This window comes from Zonotrichia leucophrys, chromosome 1, assembly GCF_028769735.1.
Source record: "Zonotrichia leucophrys gambelii isolate GWCS_2022_RI chromosome 1, RI_Zleu_2.0, whole genome shotgun sequence".
NCBI lineage: Eukaryota > Metazoa > Chordata > Aves > Passeriformes > Passerellidae > Zonotrichia > Zonotrichia leucophrys.
The window spans coordinates 32,855,917-32,877,048 of NC_088169.1; the positions used below are offsets into that span (position 1 = coordinate 32,855,917).

The window sequence follows — 21,132 nt, forward strand, 5'->3', positions numbered from 1 at the left end:
CAAAAATTATAGTGTTGGGTGTTCTCCCTGAGTCTAAAAATTGATACTTCTCTCGCTGACATTTAAATATGTTTATATTAATTCATAAGCATAAAAAAATGGAAGATGTAATTATATTATATCAGCTTAGTAGATGAGCCCAGCATAACCAGCAGAACTGGGAAGATAGGAAGACCTTGAAAAACAGGGAAAGTATGAAGAAGCAAACTAATTAGGAACTTCCATATTATTTTCACTGTCTCTCAAGTAATAATGAAGTTTTACAATTAGCCTTGATGTATTTCAATGGAGGAAGAAAATGAAACAAATGCATAGTCCTCCTTTGCCCTGTATTTCACATTGTCTGGATTATTACAGCCTCTGAGATGTCCTATGCATATCCCTCTTACCATCTCAGGATTTGCACAATGTATACTTGTGCAAAATGGTTGCAAAATAAAACTTGTACATGTATGAGTCTCAGTGCACAGTTAATGTCCCCACCATGAGCTACAGGATGAGTGTTCTTCCCACAAGAACTGTGCTTATCACCCTTGACAGATACATTTCAAAATTTGGTACCTACTCATCACAGTGGTGATATAAAAATCTCCCACTGTTAAAAAAAGGACTGAAAATAGTATCCAGGAAAGATGAAGATACACAGGAGAATACTGCCAGTTTTGCTATTCTCGTACTTTCCAATTTAAACTGAGTGATAATTCTTCCACAGAAGTCAAGATCTTAATCTTCACAATAAAACCCCACTTATGAGAAGGGCTGCTACAATTAACAAAACTGCTAAGTGGATGTAAATGGCCTGAGCCTCTATTCTCAGCAATACCTGGTGCGAAGCAGCTGCCTTGGTCAACAGCGGGGGTTGGAGCCAGGACTCTCCAGAGCTAAAAATATATGTAGACACTGCCTGATGAGAAGGGCCTTTTTATAAAGGGTTATTGCATTATTCTTGTCAGAGGAAGCTCTTCCCACATGTCTGACAGCCATTGAGGGTTTGAAGCTTGAATGAGCTTGTGTGATAGTTACCCTCCTGATTGATACTCTGGGGCTGAACTTTTGGTCCCACCAAACTGAAATCGTAAATTGCCACAGTTTGAACCAAAAAGCAATGTGTTCAGCAGGGGACTTTAACACATATCACACAAGCTCAGAAGGTCCAGAAGGATTGGCCCAGAAGGAGCAATGTCCAAAACACATGCTCACCATCTCATTATACAAGTAGCCTCCACCACAAGAGTGAACAACAAGTGACAACAGGATTGCCTTAAAGTTCTCTCATGCTGATTTAGCCATAAATTAGCCTTTATCTGAGCCCTATTTAAAATTAACAACTTATTAAAACTGAAAGCTTTGAGAGATAAAAATGAAGCCTCAATCTGCCAACACAAACACGATAAATGGAATTGATTTGTAACAACAGTGATCAATTTTCAAAGGAAGCATCTTTAGAGACCACCTATTCTTTTCTGACAGTTTTTCTACAATCAGAGGACTTTAATTTAAGTATCATCACCATACCAGAAGAAATATTTTAGGAAAAATAAAAAGTAATTTCTTCCTTGATCCTAGAGCTTGCCTTCATATAAGAAGCAGAGCATCAAGGCTTCAAAAGAGAGTTTTCAAACCCAAACAAGTGTGTATATGAAAATTGGTTATACACACACACACACAAAAAGCAGCATCCTGTGTTTGTCTCAATAACTATGGTTTACTGCAATAGGCTGGAACAATTCAGTGAGGAATACTATTTACAGTGCATTATCTGAAATAAAATGTGATGCAAAAGCAGTCAAAAGAAGAGACAGCTAAGTGTGAAATTTCCTCTGTAGTCAGCCGCGGATCCACAGATGAGTCACTCAGAAAGGATCACTCAGGTTTCATCTCATCACCAGCTCTGAATCTGCTGAAACCTTTTCCAGAGATTCAATTTAGTCAGAAATGCTTCAGCCATCATGCCACCTTCAGCAGTGCTGCACAGGAGAATAGAGAGCAGAGTTTTTCTCTCCCCACTGCTTTTCTTTGTCACCTCTGCAACCTGAGGACACCGGCTGTGCCAATTCCATGCTGCAAGAGTTCTTCTTTCCCCTACACCTGGAGCTGTTTGGCTCACTGGTTTCAACACATGGACAGAGCTGGACAGCAAGCCATAATGGGAGCATTGAAGCCAAGAGACAGCTCAGCAGCAGCAGCTGGTGGAGCCCTCCTCAACACAGCAAGCCTGCGTGGCAGCATTTCAGGAATAACTCAGAGAGAAGCACCCAAAGGCCTGGCACTGGAGGGGCACATCCAGAGCAGCAGCACCAAAATGGGGGTGGCTGTGCCAGTTTTGGCTTTTCAAACCCATAACCTCTGACAATGCAAATGCTTTCATTATGAAGACTTACTGAGCATGAAGTTACTGCTTTGCAAAGCAGTCATCACATACAAAACCAACATATCCACATCTGTGCATTTTGTTGTCTAGAACATTTTTTTTTTACTAAAAACCTTGCTCGCTCTACAGTCCAATAGGAAAAGCAGGAAAAGCCCTTTTGCTACTATAAGAGGAGTGCTTTTTACCAAGCCTGCTAGCTTGCACTCCTGATTTCAGTTCCCTGATGTGTAAAAAATAGACTACAATAGTAGTATCCAAGCTGGTTCTACTGGTTTTCATGGGCTAATACACTTCTGGGTGGAAATAACATGCAATTTGCTCATTGCCTTCTCTTGTTCCCTTTGCCTGAGAGAAAGACACTGCCTCAGCAGCACTGCCAGTCTTGGACATCATAAAAGAAAAGCTTGAACTCAGGGCCTGAGCACCAGGCAATGTGCTGAGCTGCCCCCTCTCTGCTAGTGCTGCCTCCCAACACAAGGGATTTTCACCACACCAACTCCAGACTCTGGCTGGACCTGATACAGCACTAAGTTGTTCTGTCACTACACCCACAAGTTACAGCATCTGATGTGGACAATAAATAGAATATTATTTATTTTTTATTTGGCTCAGTTTGGTTTTTTGTTTTGTTTTGTTTTCCTAGTGCCCTGAGCTAGTATTCCTAATCAGTGGCAGGGAGCTCATGCACATGGTTCATAAACAAGCAAATTCAATTACTGAAACAAAACAGCAACAGAGCAACCCAAAATAGTAGTCAGAAATAAACTAATAATAACGCCTTCTTCCGGTTTTATATTTGAACATTTTTCAATCTCCTCTCCAGCACAGCTTACATTTGACAGTCATGAAATAGTGCAAAGTGGGCTGCCTGCTTTTGGCATTCTCCCTTTCTTTAAAAAAGAAGCCCCAAAACACATGAGATTGGAAATATTTTCCAGAATTAGAAACCATCCCTTTCTGAATGAAATTACACTCCATGGAAGACTGAAGCCTCAGCAAAACCACAAAACTATTAATTTCATTCAACTAGCACAAAGTAGTCTTCATGTGTGTCTCTGAGCCTCCCTTACTGTGCAGTATTGGGGTACACTGCGTGAGCCTGTCCCAGAACATCCAGCACCGGAGTCCCAACTCTAAAGCAAGAAGCAAGCAACTGTTATTTCCATCAGATTCAATGATTTTCAAGAGTCACCAAAGGAGAGACTGGAAGTTAATCACTCTTTACTATCCCTGAAGTGGTGAGAGTTGCAGTTTTCAGGTACTGTCTTCCATAGAAAGTATGATAAGAACTCTTGCATGACTCCAGTCCTGCTGCATCCATGGACATCTGCATAGCATGGTAAATGGTGGACATGATCCAGAAGATAAGACATTTTCCTGCTTCAAGGTTGTGGTATCTTGAAGCCACGGAAAACCTTGTCCAAAGTAGATCTGTTAGATGTATTTTCCCTGAGATGCACATCTTGAAATCCATGGGATCTCTTGCCTGTTCTGATCAGTTTCCTATGCTTCACATTTGCCAGTGTTTCTCAAATGAGAAATCTGACATCCTACATCCAGTGAATCTTCTGTCCATGTTTTGTCTCAAAGGAAGATATCCAATTAGCTCTACCTAATATTTCTATCTGTTTCTGTTGCATGCTGGCACTGCTTCTCTGAAGGCATTGAATTCAGAAACTGAAACAGAGCTCTGCTGAATTCCCCAGCTGTGGCCTGGGGACAAAATGTTTTCTACACAGAAAGGGACCATACCATATTATTTATCCTGTGTTATTTGAACAGCAAATATTCACAGTAAATATGAGTATATATGATTCTATGATGCATACAGAGCTCCCTTTCACACCTTGAACTCCAAGGGACAAAGTAAAACACTCTTCTTTAAACTCTGGTATACTGAATTTGTATCCTTATTTGAAAGAATCATAGAATCTCGTTGGTTAAGAAGTCCCCTAAGGTCACTGAGTTCATCTATTAACCCAGAACCATGCCCCACATGCCACATCCATATGATTTTGAACTCTTCCAGTGATGGTGATTCCAGTGCCTGACTTCATTTTCTGTGAATAAATGTTTCCTAATATAGAATCTAATCCTCTCCTAATGCAACTTGAGGCCATTTCCTCTCATTCTGTCACTTGCTACGTGGGAGAAGAGACCAACCCCCACTGCGCCACAACCATGTCTCCAAGTGCCACATCTGAACATCTTTTAAATATCTCCAGGGATAGTGATTCAACCACTTCCCTGGGCAGCCTCTTCCAATGTTTGACAGCCCTTGCTGTGAAGAAATTTTTCATTCATGCACAGTTGCCATTAAACTAGCAGAAAAAGCAGAACAGTTTATTATATTTGCGTGGGATGCTTCAGAAACAAAAGAAAAGTTTGTAAGTCAAAAGCCAGGGGGGAAAAAAAAAAGATTGCTATATGGTATGTACAGATTCAGGATATAAAATGGCATGAACTGGGTATAAAAATGTGCATTTTCATTAGTTAAGGTACTATGAATATTTTGAAAATACAGATAAATTGATCTCAAGACAGAAGAACTGTCAGGCATGGGGTAGTATTGGACCCATTAACAAGTCTTGTACTGAATTATGTAAATCACTTAAATGGATGAGATACACCAGATGGTTTCCAGCAGAAGCATTAAACCTTAGTGCACACATCTGCATTACCTGCTTGCAGTTAAAATCTTCTCCATGGCCTTCAATATAGATACTCTTATTTCCCCATCTGTATTTTTTTTATTAATATGACTATTTATTTTTCCAGTAAAGAGAATTTCTTTGTCCTGATATCTTAGTTTCAAGTAGAGCTGCCAACTGTGATGAGAATCTGGTTTCATAATACAGTGGAAAAAAAATATGTTTACTGGTTCAGAATTGTTTCACATATAGGAGTGCTGATAATTAGGTTTAGTTCTGCATTACATTTACTATAGCAGACAAAATCATTAGGATAAACAAATATAGCCTCAAATTACTTTGATGATACTGGTTTTGATAAACAGGTAGTAGTTCTGTCACTGTGAATTCTTCTAATTTATAGCTGATAGAAAAAAACCCCAGTCTTACTCAAAAGAACTGAATGAAAAAGCCTCATTGGGAGCATTTTAGTAAAAAAAAAAAAAAAAGGAAAGATGTTCTATTCAAACTGACATGGCTTGTTAATGTCAGACACTGCTGAACACCTTGCATTTCCTCCCAAAGATTAAAAAGTGAGGTATTCACTGGATAAAGTAATACTCCAGGCAAGGAAATAGGCTGGAGGATAATCAGCATAGACCTTGCTAATACCATGCTTCAGAAATCAATCTGAAAGTTTCTCTAGGACTTACACTTTCCTGCTGGCTTTTAGCAGCAGCAGATGACAATGCCACACACAGCATTGAACTATGCTGGCCAGTTAATTAGCATGGCAGAACTAATCATTCTTTATCTGTTCTCTCCCATGGTAAGTGCATCTCCTCTAAGTGAAGTGAAGTGAAAGGTGTGCTCAGATCCTGGATTCTCTTACACAGGAAATGTACATAGGTACTTAAAATCACAGTTGGATTATATTTGATTTAGACAAATAAATGCATTTGTTGATCTGAGCCTTTATTTTCAAGTTAACTTCCCTCCCACTGTCTTCTTCTTACACTTGTCATACAGATCATACTCTCTTCCACATCTGTATGCCTACATACAGTCTTCTGTGTCAGTTCCTGAAAATGAAAATAGCCAAGTTTGTCCACAAAAAGATGTGGTTGGCTGTCACCCCAAAAATGGTTTCTTTTTGGGGTTCTTTCATACTGATAGGCTTTGCAATGTAAAAATAAAATATATATAAATTCAAGAAACTTACCCGACTGCCTTCAAACCTTGAGCGATCGTTGTTTGCCTTTGTTGTTTTTTCTGCAAGTTTCTTCTGCCTTTGAGGGCCTTTTCCAAAGAAAATGTAGTTGACAAAGGCATATTCAAGTAAGGCCAAGAAGACGAACACAAAGCAGCCCATGAGATACATGTCAATGGCTTTAACATATGGAATTTTAGGCAAAGTCTCTCGCAGGTGAGTGTTGATTGTTGTCATAGTCAGCACAGTCGTAATTCCTACACAAAGAAAAAAGATCATATATCTTACAACTCAAAGCTTTCAGTTTTATTTTCCTTCTTGGCAAACATGCCTTGTCAGTGGGAAGAAGCTCAAAAATGTCACCTTGCAGGTGACATCACTGCAAAAAAAGAGCAAAATTAAAACTTGATACATTATTATTGTTACAATTATTTCCTTCCTAAGAGTGGGGGGGAACAGCTGACAAGGGGGTCTGGCACCAGTGCCATGAGTTAATGTAGATTCATGGAAGCCAAGTGTAGCTGTATTGAAAATCCCTTCCATGGAGATCAAACTGATGTGCAACAAGAACAGTGTTCACACAGATGGTGAAAGACTTCTCCCACAGTTTTAATTTTCTAAGAGTCAGGCAGTTTGTTGATGTCAGTCCTGTAGGGTGCCCCTGTGGTAGATGGGGAGAGACAGGTACCTTTCTAGAGCAGTTCATCCCATCTAGATTAGATACTTATTTCAGGAAAGGACAATCTATAAGTGGAATTTGAGATGACTAATTTGCAGCAGTAGGCTAGTTACATAGAAACAAATGAGGTGAGCAATGAGAGATAGGTATGTGAATTTTTGGAAGGAAGAAGGAGGGAGAGCAGTATTTTTATAGCAACAAACCGGACGCTAATGAAATATTTACAAAATATCTATATCAACCTTATGTCAAGGTATTTATCTAAGGATGGACACAGCACCTGGAAATATATTACAGAGGACTGTTATGAAAATCTGGAAAGAAAAGCAAATTTATTGTCAGTCTGCCTGAATTCACAATAAACTGCAGGATCTGTTCCTCTGCTGGAAATTCTATGGGAATTGCAAATCACAGGTTTCTGAAAACACTGATTTGTGGAATAAGTCTCGTTTCAAGGCAAGTCATTCTATTAGTTCTCCTCCATTACTATTTTCTTTGATTCCATAATTATACCATCAGTTTACATGTTGTCACTAAAATACAGGCAGAACAAAAATAAAGGACAAAATAAAATTGCTGCCATATAATAAAGCACAGCTTCTTTTATCTGAAGAGACAGAAATAAAGACAATATAACTCAAAACCAAGCCATCAGTGTAAGCAGTGCCACTCCAGGGAACTGTAGTAATACCCTAAGAGATTGTGTAACAGATATTTTGGATATTTAGTGGGTTAGTGTCATGCAGTTTTCAGTTTTTCCTCTAAACTGGGAAACAAGTGTGCATTGATATCAGATGTCTGGTGATCCAGAAGATGAGGCACGCTGAATAGAAAGGTAGCTATCATTAACCAAAGGGAAATACATTCCCTGGGAGATCCTGAAATCCTGTGGCCAAATGTCCTTCTGAAGCTCAATAATTTATTTTAAAGCATAGCTGGAGGAGAAGTAGCTGACACTCCCCTAAAACAAAAAAAATAAGATTATCTTGTGTTTATAGTCCTTCCCACAAGGGAGGACTCTGAAGATTATTCTTCTCCTCACTCAAAACACTGAATTTAGGAACTTCTAGGGCTAACTAGCAAAAAGTTGAGAGCAAAATTTATAGGTTTGAATATTTCTTTTGAGATCAGCCCCATATCACCATCTGTCTGCAGTGTCCATAGCACAGTCTCTGAATGAGCTGATCTTTGCTCTGTACCTTGGCTTCACTCTGGAGGCAACTATTTGGTTCAGTGCAGCAAGGGAACAGGCACAGGGGCAAAACATGGAACTGAATTAATAGAATCAGGCTCACAGAGAATACAGGCATCTTGCAGGGGTTGAATAAAAGTTTGTGTCCCAATAATTGCACAGAGAATGCTTCCTTGAAAAAATACTTAGGAAATTAGGTATACCTTCTTTGTACTGAGTTTTTCAGAACCAATCATATAGGTCCAAAGGTGCTATATTGCCTTTAAGCTTTTATACCAGTTCACATTAGGATGCCATGTAAGTTCACAGACACTACATAACAGGGAGCAGCTGTTGCCTCCCCTGGGGGCAGGAAGGCCCTGCAGAGAGACCTTGACAAATCAGAGGACTGGGCAGGCAATCACCAACCATGTGGAATTCAATGAGGGGAAGTGCTGGATTCTGCACCTGGGATGGGGCAAACATCAGTGTGCAGACCGACTGGGGAACAAAAGGCTGGAGAGCAGTGCTGCAGAAAGTGCTGGGGGTCCTGGTGGATGGAAGACTGAACATGAGTCAGAAGTGCCCTGGCAGCCAGGAGGGCCAAGCATGTCCTGGGGAGCATCAGACACACATCATGGCCAGCCAGGCAAGGGAGGGCATTGTCCTGCTCTTCTCTGCACTGGGGCAGCCTCACCTTGAATATTGTGTGCAGTTTTGGGCACCACACTATAAAAAACATATTGAACTATTAGAAAGTGTCCAGTGAAGGGCAACGAGGATGGTGAAAAGTCGTGAGGGGAAGCTGTATGAGGAGCAAGTTAAGTCACTTGGTCTGTTCAGCCTGGAGACCTCACTGCAGTTACAGCTTCTTCATGAGGGGAAGAGGAGGGACAGGGACTGATCTCTTCTCTGTTGTGACCTGCGACAGGACCCAAGGGAATGGCCTCAAGTTGTGTCAGGGGAGGTTTAGGTTGGATGTTGGAAAAAGGCTGTTCACCCAGAGGGTGGATAGGCACTGGAACAGCTCCCCAGGGCCGTGGTCACAGCACCAAGCCTGACAGGGTTCAAGAAGCATTGGACAATCCTCTTGAGCCCATGGTGTGACTCTTGGAGATGGTCCTGTGCAGGGACAGGAGTTGGTCTCCTGTGGGTCCCTCGTGGGACATTTCTACTCACCATTTTCTGTGATTCGGTGGTACCAGCTTAAGACTAATAAGAGGGGGTATAAAGAGGAACATAGGATTAGACCCATGATACTGAACTTTATTATACAAACACCACTGACATAATCACCATGGCACTAATTCTTCTCTGAGAAGAAACTATTAGATGGATTTTTGTCCTCTCAAAAGGACTTTTTACCAATTGAAAATAGAACATCTGGTCTCCTGAGCTTGCCTTGTACTCTCTGATTTTTGTTCTAATATTTGTTTTACAGTACTTGATGAACTTGTGCTACACAGAAATGGGTCACATGAGACAGTCTTGCTCCTTAAACAAGGAAAAATCTCATTAACCTGTAACAGAAGGGCATGGAATGTCATTGGCTATGGTAACTTCTGTCTAGCCATCTGTTCTCTGCAGTCCTGGCCAGTATGTATCTAATGGTGATGGTTGTGGTTGAAGTGCTGCCCTCACTTGGTCCACCTGGGTGGATCTCTGCTAACCAGTAGCTCATTTATGAACACATCAGAGGTGTTTGGGCTTCATGCCTCACTTCCTATTAAGCTACTACTTAGCTACAAGCTGCTAAAGAAGCCCTGGCTGCTGAGTGGTAATGCCAGACTGTGTCATGCCCATAGGCACCACCTAACCCACAGTACATGCAGAATTACTGCACAGTAACTGCAGTTAATCTACAGTATCTCCATCTACCCAAATTCAGATGCTGGATAATATGTTGCACAAAGGTGGCTACCCTGCCTGCTTTGGTATGTGGGACCTTGGGAGACATAGGGTAAGGAAAAAGGGAATCACAGGGGCATGGGTTGGAGTCTGGGTTTGCTGTGGTACATTACAAAAATACGGGAACTAGGGAGTACGTTCCTGTTTTAAGAAAATAAGATAATACAGCAGGTAGCACAGACTTAGTGACAAGTTTTGGGTAATGGGGAAGTGACAAGGGATGTGTAATTGAGAAGCACAGGGTTGAAGATAGAATTTGGGACAAGATGAGAGGCAGAAGTATTTGTAAGGATTTATGGATCCATTCAGTCTTCCTTAGGTATAGCTATCCCTGAGTATGCTTCTGTAAAGGATGAAATATTTGCTATTGTCATAGAATAGCATTCTATTGTCATAGAATCTGTCCTGGTTCTGGCCAGGACAGGGTTAATTTTTGCAGTAGCCAGGAGGGGGCATGGCTAGGACCCAAAGATTATTCTATATCACCTCACATCATTGCCAGAGGTTGCAGGAAGCGAGTCTTTCCTTGGAGGAAGGTTTCTCTTCAGGTTGGGGCAAAGGTGGCCACCACTGAGTCATGAGTTGCACAGTGAGCATTTTTGCTGGTGAATCACTCTCTCTTTTGTACAGTTTTGTTATTAGCATGTTGCTGATCCTGGTTTTTTTCGTGTCTCATTGCTGTTTCCAGTAAATTGTTCTTACCTCAGCCTAGGCTCTTTGCCTTTTGTGCCTCCAATTCTCTCCAGCCATCCTCACAGGGGGAAGGGGGACAGGGGTAAGGGGGACAGGGGGAAGCAAGAGGCAGTGTGGTTTTAATAGGACCACTAAATTGGAGAATATCCTAACCCTAATCCTAACCCTAAACTATGACAGAATCACAGAATTGTTTGGCTTGGAAGGGACCTTAAACTCCATCTAAGTTTACTGCCATGTGCAGTTCAAGTTGCTTGAAGACACATCTGACTTGGCCTTCAACACTTCAAGGGATGGGGAATCCACAACTCCTATGGGCAACCTGCTCCAGTGCCTCACCATCCTTACAATCAAGAATCTCTTAATCTAAATCTATTCTCTGTCATTTTGAAGCCATTCCTCCTTGTCCTGTCCTTGTATGAAGCCCCTTTCTAGCGCTCCTGTAGGCCCCCTTTTGGGTACTGGAAGGTTACCCTAGAGCCTTCTCTTCTTTAGGCTGAACAAAACCAAGTCTCTTTGCCTGCCTTGACAGGAGAGGTGCTCCAGTCCCAGATCACCTCCATGACCTTATGTTGGGGACCCCAAACCGGATCCCATATTCCAGCTGGGGTGTCATGAGAGCAGTCAAGGAGAAGAATCACCCCCTCACCCTGCTGGCCACACTGGTTTTGGTGCAGCCCAGACACAGTTGGCTTTCTGGACTGCAAGTGCTCATTGCTGGGTCGTGTTGAGCTCCTTGGCAATCAATACCCCAAGTCCTCCTCCTCAGGGCTGTTTCTCAACCCATTCTCTACCCAGCCTGCACTTGTGCTTGGGATTGCCTGACCCACATGCAGGATCTTGCAGTTGGCCTGGTTGAACTTCATGGGATTCATGCAGGTTCACCTCTCAAGCTTGTCAAGGTCTTTCTGGATGTCATCCCTTCCCTCCAACATGTCAACTTCACAATTTTCTAGTGACTTTCCCTTATTTAAAGGATACCTTGATCTGAAAAGTCCTTGGGCAGGAATCGCATACCTGTGCCAAATCCATGCTTTTCTGTCATGAGGTAAATGACACTTTAGGCTGTCATAATCATGCACTTAACACGCCATGTACTCTGAGGGGTAGGTGGCATGGCATGGTCCATAGCTGATGTGCCCCTGTATGCTCTTTCTGCCAGTGTCAGTTAAAGCACCCAGGACCTCAGGAGGAGGCTTGGAGCCACATCTGTCTTCCCACACTGAGCTGGACTAAAGCCCACGCTCAAGTATGACTGTGGAGCTGGTCTCCTAGATGAAATTACAACAGCATTAACTTGATGAGAACAAGTCTGGGACCTGTATAAGCAGCTCATGTCAGAGATTTAGTGGTTACACTCTTGCATGAAGGGGGAAACATCACTTTTGAGGCAATGCTGGATGACACGATTTTGACGCAAATTATTTTGGAATTTCAAAACACTGACATCATGTCGTAGTTTTTAACAACCTCTGAAGGCTACATTAAATCTGACATTTTAATGTCCCAATCATTTTTAGCACATACCAAGGGCAACTCTTGCTGCTGATGCATCATAATTGATCCAGAATGACACCCATGATAAAATGGTAATCAGTATGGAGGGCATATAGGTTTGAAGAATAAAGTAGCCAATATTTCTCTTCAACCTGAAGCTCAGTGAAAGTCTTGGATAGGCACCTGAGAAAAGAGAGAGGAAAACAGTGTTATTTATACTGAAGGAAAGACACTTGCAGATAGCTGCCTTCAGTTTCTACACATTTTGTGGGGTAGTATGACATCTGCAGAACAGTAGGGATGACACCATCACTGTATTACTCATCTGTATTAAAAGAAACATTGCAGTAAATACAATGATAGCCAAGTAATTTGTATTTGGGAAGAAAAAGAGAGACAGTGAATTACTTTAGACTATTGAACATATAGGTGAGCACCAGTTAGTTTTTACAAACAATTGCTTAGGTGTCCAAGTAAAATGCTTATCCAAGTACACAGTTTTCTGTACAGAATTTAGATTGAGAGAATAAGTAATGTGCACAATTTTTTCCTTTACAATGAGGAGTTGTGCAAGAGATGAAACTTCATAATTACATCTGAACTATGAGAAACATGCAGCCTGTGGTGTCAAAAATAAATTGTAATGAATTCCACTACAGGAAAAGTCTTCAGACTAGATCCTCTAATGTCAATTATAACCAGACCAAATTTTTCTTGCAAACATATTTTAAACAAAAAAAATTTGAATTTTGTTTGCATATGTATAGTTAATGAACAGTTACAAACAGAAAAAATTAGGAATGGAAAGAATTAATAACCTCAATACCAACTTAATTTCATATTGGTGCTAATCTTACTGAATGCATTTGAGACATATATATATAGATATATATATATATATTCAGATGAATATATTTAGAAATCTAAAACTGTTAAAAATAATTGTGTCTTTTTTCCCCAACTGCAAAGATGATTAAATCTGAGTACAGCTGTATAAGAAAAAGGTAGTCATTCACACATTAGCTCCATGATTTCAGTGTTCGCACTAACAGTCCTAGATATACTTCTAACAGCTCATCTAAAAGATTTAGTTAGTCAACATCCTAAAAAAAATTTCAGCACATACCAAGAGCCCAACCAGATATTAGTACCCTTCCCACCCATTCTAGTGCAAATATGTAAAAACTATGAAATATTCTGTGTAGAGAAAAAATGAAAAATTAAAAACTTCCCTTAAAATTATATTCATGTGTTTGCATATGAGCTTAAGGAACTATATTTGCCCATATAGACATGAATGATGGATTTCCTAAGAAAGAAAGGGAAAGAAGGAAGGGAAAACTGCAGATTTCTCTCCATCATATTCTGATAGTTTGTTACACCTGGAGTCATACAACAGAAAAATACCACACCATTTCCAGGCAGCAGGAGGATCAAGGTAATATCAAACTTGGGCAAATATCCTTAACTGTTATATCAAACAATCTCTCAAAACTATCACCGGGAAAAGAAATCTCTGGTACGTGTATCTGGTTGCTGTGATTACTTCAATCAGTAGCATTTTTTTCAGAATGAAATGCTTTTTAGTTTCACCAATAGCAGTATATTGGTGGAATCAGAAGGATGTATTTCAGCCTGATTAGACCAAGGTTTTCTGCTGTCTGGAGCAGTCGACACAATTGTCAGCAAGCAAACATCTATACTGCAGCTTGCTTAACATCTTCATTTTCAGAGAAACAATGTTTCATTTCAAAAGACAAGTTTTCTCATTGAAACCAGCCCTGCTTTTTTTTTTTTTTTTTTTTTTTTCTGCAAAGTTTAACATTTTCATTTGGAGTCTTATGAAAATGTTTCTGTGGCCTTGTGTCTGCAGATTATATAAATAAAACAGGAGACCATAATGAAATATATGAACTGTGCTGTCATGAAATACATTAAAAATGCAGCAGACCTGATCACCTTTCTGCAATAAGAGTAGAGCATCAGACAGAAATCTTTATAAAGCACTGCTGAGAAAAATTATTTCATATAATGCACTACCCACTCAAAGGGATTCTCTATAAATGTGTATAAAACTTTTCAAAAGCCCTGTCCAGGTCTGAATATCTGCGGAATATTATTGACAGAGGTGACAACTGAAATACTGATTCTTTGATTAAATAGCATGAAGGATTAATTCAAGAAAGTTCAGTAGAACTGAAGGTCTGAATCAAAGTGAAGTTTTGGTTTGCTCCAGAGCCAAGGACCCTGAATGCACTAGGGAAATTCAGAGAAAGAAGAGAGAACTTCACCATTGATAAAGCACAGAAAATAGTGCGGGTGAAAGAGGTGTGTATGAACAGGGGAGGGAATAATGTGTCACATATGTTAGTAATGTTCAGTAATGAAATCCCAAACCATATAACAGAGTGAGCTTTAGACATTTATCTTGAATGCTTCACCTGTGACCATGAACCATTACCTCAGCACCATTTCTGTCTAATTAGGTAAGGTAATTACTGAAACTAGTGAGATGTGGCCTTAAAGGGGGACTGCCCAGACAGCTGACCTCAAGGCCAGAGACATCAACCTAAATATGCTCGAAGCACCAGGTTTTTGTTCTGAAATTAGAACCCCAAGAACCATGTCTAGGGCCAGGGCTGTCAGTGCCTTCTGTCTTCCTGCTCTAGAGTTGGAGTTGACTGCAACAGAGATTCACTTGCTAATCTGATGGTGCCCTGATCCTTTTGAGATCCCCTGTGACATCTCTCAGACACCAGCACACAGCTGATGGATATGATTTACTCCCCTACATCTTTTTGATCAGCACGTGGATAACATGAAGACTGCTGTGTGCCCCCTCAAACAGCAGTTGCTTAAGCAACTCCCTTGAGCTGCTTACACATGAGCTTGGTTGTGCTTACACATAAGCTCCAGTTCATCCAGTCAATCTAGCAAATGAAACCTAGAGAATTATCCACCACCTCCTAAAATGGACTCCTGTAGGTGTTCTGAATTTGTTTCCAGACTCCACCAACTGCATGGACTCTATTCTGACCAACTCAGACACCTAGTTCAAATGTAGACACTGAAATTACAGTCACCACAAATCAGAACAAGATGAATCCAGACCCTGCAAGTCTCAGGGTAGATTTTGATGGTGTGAGGCTGCTGGGAAATATCAAAAAAAGTCTTGCTGGCATTACAGCTACTTACTGCAGTTGACACGTATAGTAGAGTATAGACTTGGTTAGGGTCAGGTTGAAATTGAAACATGAACGGGTAGCCTCATTTTTTATCATACTACATAGCCAGGGTTCTCCTTTAGGTACCTCTCCCTGAGACTGTCAGAGTTTATATTACTTTCAACTGAATTGCTCTTATGTCTTCAAAAATTTTCTGTTGACTCTGCATCCAGCCTGCCATCTCTGCTGCAGTATCTCACCTCCAGCAAACAGGCCACAGGAGTCTATTGAAAGTAGGACCCCTCCTTATTTCCTGTAGTTAATTCCCCGTCTTTTTCTGAATGGCTAAAGCTCTGTGTAAAGGATGGATCCTAATCTTCATGGAGCAAGGACTGTAAGTCAGATCTTTATTTATCTAGAACAATCTATTCTGTGGATTACTTATTTAATATAAGTTAACTTCTGGGTAAGCTCAACAATTACGCTGTTACTTGTCTGATCATGATTGCATAATGATTTGTCAATTAAGGCTCAGTACATTTAGAGATTAATTGCCAGGAAATTCTAGTTGTTAAGTTTCCATAAAAAACTTCTTTTTTTTTTCTTTTTAACCTTGTTTTGCCTTGTCATCCTTCCTCTCATATAACAGGTTGATGTATATGGGCTGATTTAAATACCACAGGAATAACAGAATTTTGCCAGAAGTATTTCAATCTAACAGTATTGGGAATGAAAGTATGAAAATAAATACTTAATCAATACTTCAGCCCCAAATGTTCCTTTTTCACAGTTTTGGGCACTTGATAAAAAGAGATTACTTGTTTCTGTTCCAATTTCATTAAAAGCTAGCAAGCTGAAAGATCTGGCTTCAAGGCTAAATTAGTCTCTTGCTGTTTTATCCAAGTATGAAACAAGATAACAGAGTTGGTCAGTTACAGAATTTTTCTTTTAACATATTCTTCTGGGAAGGTTCTTTGGCTAATTGGAAATGTACTTTACATACTGATCTTTCAGAATACAGCAAATATTTCATTTTCAAATCTTTTAAGACTATCCTCCTCTTACCAACAGGTTGCTAATATGGCTTTGACTGCTATGTGACTTGAAGCTTTTAGGTGGTGCTTTACATATCCCCATTCCTGTTCACTATCCAAGCATTTTGGGATAACAAACATATAGGAGGCAGATTCAGATAACAGATTTAGCACTACATTTCAGGTGTTTGAATGCAGATATTTTCTCATGCATGGAGCATGAGCTGTTAGTGGAAGCCATGGAGATCTAGACCTAGAGCCAGCTGATTCTAAGGGTGTGATTTAACTCTCTATACTGAGGTGTCTAAAGCCATTTGAGATGTGATAGGCTAAAGAAGAGCAGAACAGAACACTACTTAAGCAATCAACACTGAAGCAGTAGATGGTGAACTGAAAACACAAAGTTGTAAGATTAGCAGCCTAACTGCTAACCAGGATCTTCTACAGCAGCTCAAGAAGCAGCAGATTGTTATGTTTAGGCAACTGAAGAGTGTCTTAAAATATTCATTTGAGAAAACAGAGGTGTTCAAGAGCTGAATAGCTCTTCAGGCTTCACTGACAGCACTGACTGGATAGCATTTGACTGTGGGCTTCATTCAGTTACCAACATGTGTGCATCCAGTGCCATTTAAATATCTTATGGTATCCTGTATGGCCTTCAGCTGGTGTGAGAAGGATAGTCAAACCAGGTATTTCTTCTTCATAGCAAATCAAAAATCATGAATAAAGGGAACAGACTATTCTACATGGCTTTCTAGACACCTGAAGGTTTTATTCAATTCTCAATCAAGTGTTCTTTTTTTTTTTTTAAACTACATGACCATACTTGTTTGTCCAATAATCTCAGGTATGCCATTTGCTAGATTTTCACTCACACTTACTTATTTTCCATAAACCCTTTTCTATTGCTCCATTACTCTTCAAGAGTGCTACCCTTGACCAAAAATACAAAGCTTAAGCATTAACAAAGTAAATCAGACTTCTTTTTATGATGAGATTTGTGGTTTTGTTTGTTTCTTTTCTTTTTCTCCCAAAAAAGATCTTACTGGCTTATGTTCAGTTTGACATCAACAACTCCTACATTTTTACACACAGAACCCTGGCATAACCTGGCATTCTCTATCCTTAATTTGGATAGGAATAATTAGTTGCTGTATTTTGAACTTGCCCATACTGAATTTTATACTTTTTTCAGATACATTTTTTTGCTACTTTGGCAACATAAATTTTAACTTCCATTCTATACTTCAACAGTATGCAGTTCCTCCACCCAGATTTCTGTCATTATTGATGAGGGTTTTCCCATGCTTATCATTGCTTCTCAGCAGTAACTATGGGAACAGATTTTTTCCCTTTGCCTAAGTTACACAAGATTATAGAGCACAGTTTCTCTTGAAGGATAGGAGAAAAAAACTAATCCAAAAGCTGTTTATGGCATGACTCTGAAGTCTTCTTTTAGTTTTATTCAATCAAAGCACACTAGGACTGAAATCTCTGAAATGTTCCCTGAGATATTGCGCTCAAAAAACTAATCTCTCCCCCTGAGACTTCAATAACCTCAAAGCCAAAAACATGCCTAACTTACTTTCCAAAAAAATGTAGCAACTGGCCCTAATTACTAGGACTGCAAAAAAACTCTTGAGAAGAAACTTGAAAAGTGTCTGCTGACTTTATGTATCCGAGCTGCTGGCATGCTTTAGATTTAGATTTAAACATGGTTTTGAGAAACAAATGTGATGTTTCCCTGCATGAAGTACTTGTCATAAAATGTCATCATTAATCAAGCATTTTTATAATGTTCTGTATCAAAGCAATAGTAAATTCAGTATTGTGTCTTTATCAGTGAAAAAAATTAAATGCTTCAGAAAACAGCACAAGAAACATGCTGTTCTCTGTGAGTCCCTAATGCCAAGCTGTCTTAAACCCTGAAGCATGAGACTTTTTTATTCCTTTCACTAGTATTTTTAAGAAAGAACCATTAATATTCTGAACATTTGGTCAGTCACAGAAATATGTACTCCTAGTTTTTTTAGACTCTCTCTTGTATTTGTCACATATCTCTTTGAATTTCTTGTTTTCCTGATTTTTTACAAATCTCTCATCTCTACATTACTAAGTCATGCATTTAGTGAAATATTTCATACTGAATTAAAAGGTGGCCTTGGACTGTCATAAAAGTCACTCCACAAATAAGTTCTCTGTATTCTCATTCTTGTCTAAACCAGCCTTCCTACAAAAGCACATCCAGTCCTGTGGAGGGGCAGGTAAGCCCTGGCTGCCAAAGGTGACAGTAGCTGCAGGAGAGAAGGATATAGGATTAGAGCAACTGATTCTCTATATAAAAAAATCTTCCATTCACAATGGTAAACGAGAACAGCAGCAGCTGGCAAACCCCCTCATACTAATTTCAATCCCAGCAATATTTATATTTTGTTCTGAAATACAACTTGTGTTTCTGTGTACTTTGAAACAGATGCTGTGTCCAAAGAGTGGGTGAAGTGATGCTTACAAACATGATTCAGCTGTGCTTCATTTGTTCTGGTGTGCTGAGACAGATGGAACAGCACACTCCTGTGGTCTGAACAGCACTGAAAATCTGAAGGCCCCAATAATGAACAAAGTAACGGCCCCACATGTGCTGATGGCTTTCTGTGTTGGTTAGGTTTTGTCAGACTTATTCCTATTTTGGTGTCTAACACCAAATATGTAAATCAACCTTGTATTTTGTAATCTAAAGACATTCAGTACTGTGAGTTGCTACTAACTTTTATTCTATCTTCAAGGAAACAAGCAGGGATTTAATTTGAATGCTTTAACAATGACTACAAATGCACTGAATGGCTATCTATAAAGTACTGCATATCTATCAGTGCAAATCAAGAGACAAAAGACATTACATTCACTATATAACGACAAAACAAACATGCACTGAAAAGTTGCAGGGAGGAGTTTAGAAAATTGGTGGCTTTTTGACCTAGCATGTCAAAACACATTTATGAATGATCAGTTACTCTGTAGGTTACATTTAAACTCATGATTCAGAGGTGAATGACTTAATAGTTATTTAGATCATAGGTATTTAGGTGTCTAGTTAAGTTTCACACACATACACAAAAAATAAAAATAAACAAGAAGGCAAATAATCTCAAAATGGTTTGGACTGGAAGGGATCTTAAAGACTACATAGTTACAACCCCACTGCCCAGTGCCAGGGGCACTTTTGACTAGACCAGGCTACTCTAAGCCCCATCCAGCCTGGCCTTCAACACTTTCAGGGATGAAGCATCTACAACTTCTCTAGGCAACCTACTGCCTCACCACTGCTAAGGTAAATAATTTCTCCCTATATCTAATATAATCTAATTTCTTCCTATATCTAAATATACCCTCTTTCAGTATGAAGTCATTTGCCCTTGTGCTATCACTACATGTTCTTGTAAAAAGTCCCTCCCTACCTCTCTTGTTGGCCCTATGAAATGCTGGAAGGCTGCTAGAATGTTCTCCTCTCCAGGCTTATCCCCAACTCTCTCAGCCTGTTTTCATTGGAGGGGTGCTCCAGCCCCTGATCATCTTTGTGACCCTCCTCAGGACTTGTTCCAACAGGTCCATGTCCTTCTCGTGTTGGAGGCCCCAGAGCTGAATGAAGTACGGAATGCAAGTCTGGAATTTTCATGGACTCCTACTTCCAGGCTTTATCAAGTAACTTTATCCAAACATGCAACACAGGCACCATATTGTGACTGGTAAGAATAGTCAATTATTATTAATAAAACAGTGATTTTCATGCACAAGAAAATGAAACACTAAATGTGCAAATGGCGATACTTGCCTGTGGCAAAGACAACATTCTTTGACACCAGTCTGTATTCCACGATAGAGAACTGAGGAAGTTCAATCCTCTCCACGCCAGTGACTGCATTGTCTCCACCTCTCCAGTAGAACTCTATGTCATCAGTAGTGTAGCCATCTGCAGGCAAAGCAAGAGAGTCAGAAATAACAGCAGACTCAAACATAGCTTCAAACATGCAGCTTGTCATTTGTGACAACAAAAAGAATTGGTACAGCTGGAGAGCTGTATGGTATTTTGCCTGTGGGAAGGTCTCCCAAATTGCTACACCATTGCAGTCTGCCTGGGAATTTTAGGCAAAATACTCAGCTTTCTTTTTATTTTACCTTTTTTTTATCACTCATGTATTATTCACTAATGGTCACAGTGAGAAGAAAACACTATCCAAAATTTAGGATATAAAATGCATTTAGCACTGAAACTAAATGTATATTTACACTGATAATCACCAGAAGAAGGTTGATTATTCAGTGAACACAGAGAAACATAACTGGGGCAGACCTTTTCCACTCACAGTGAACTGTGAGTTGCATCATTTCCACTAGCTTCCACTAGTGGAGCACCACAGCTGAATATGGAATATATACTAGTGTTTTCTGTATATGGCCCACATTTTCCAGCCAGTAGCAGAAATGGACCAGGTACTTCTGAAGAGCAAATGTACATCTGAATATTGCAGTCCTAGGACATGACTAGGTGAAAAAGAGAATGCTGTTCTTTTTGTACACAGCTTCAAATCATAAATGGGGTCAGTCTGAAATCTCATGGTAGGTCCTGACCAAGATGACCCATACTTAATAAAGTGTACTGAAACAAAAGTGTATCACAGTGTTTGCTCTCTTGAAAATAAATCTGATAAAAATACAAATATTCATCTCTCGTGTTGAAGGTAAGCATCCAGTCAACTACCTCTGCCAAGTCAGGCAGG

General features: G+C 39.8%; 1 protein-coding gene across 1 annotated transcript in view; it reads right to left on the reverse strand.

Annotated features, from left to right (window-relative positions):
* GABRB3 (gamma-aminobutyric acid type A receptor subunit beta3) overlaps window positions 1–21,132 on the reverse strand; it is a 115,660-nt gene that overhangs the window by 9,328 nt on the left and 85,200 nt on the right. The window contains exons 6-8 of the mRNA XM_064711316.1: window positions 20,187–20,324; window positions 12,190–12,342; window positions 6,224–6,468 (exon numbers count right to left, since the gene is read on the reverse strand). Coding sequence (XP_064567386.1) covers window positions 6,224–6,468; window positions 12,190–12,342; window positions 20,187–20,324 — 536 coding nt within the window. The remainder of the gene's footprint in view (window positions 1–6,223; window positions 6,469–12,189; window positions 12,343–20,186; window positions 20,325–21,132) is intronic.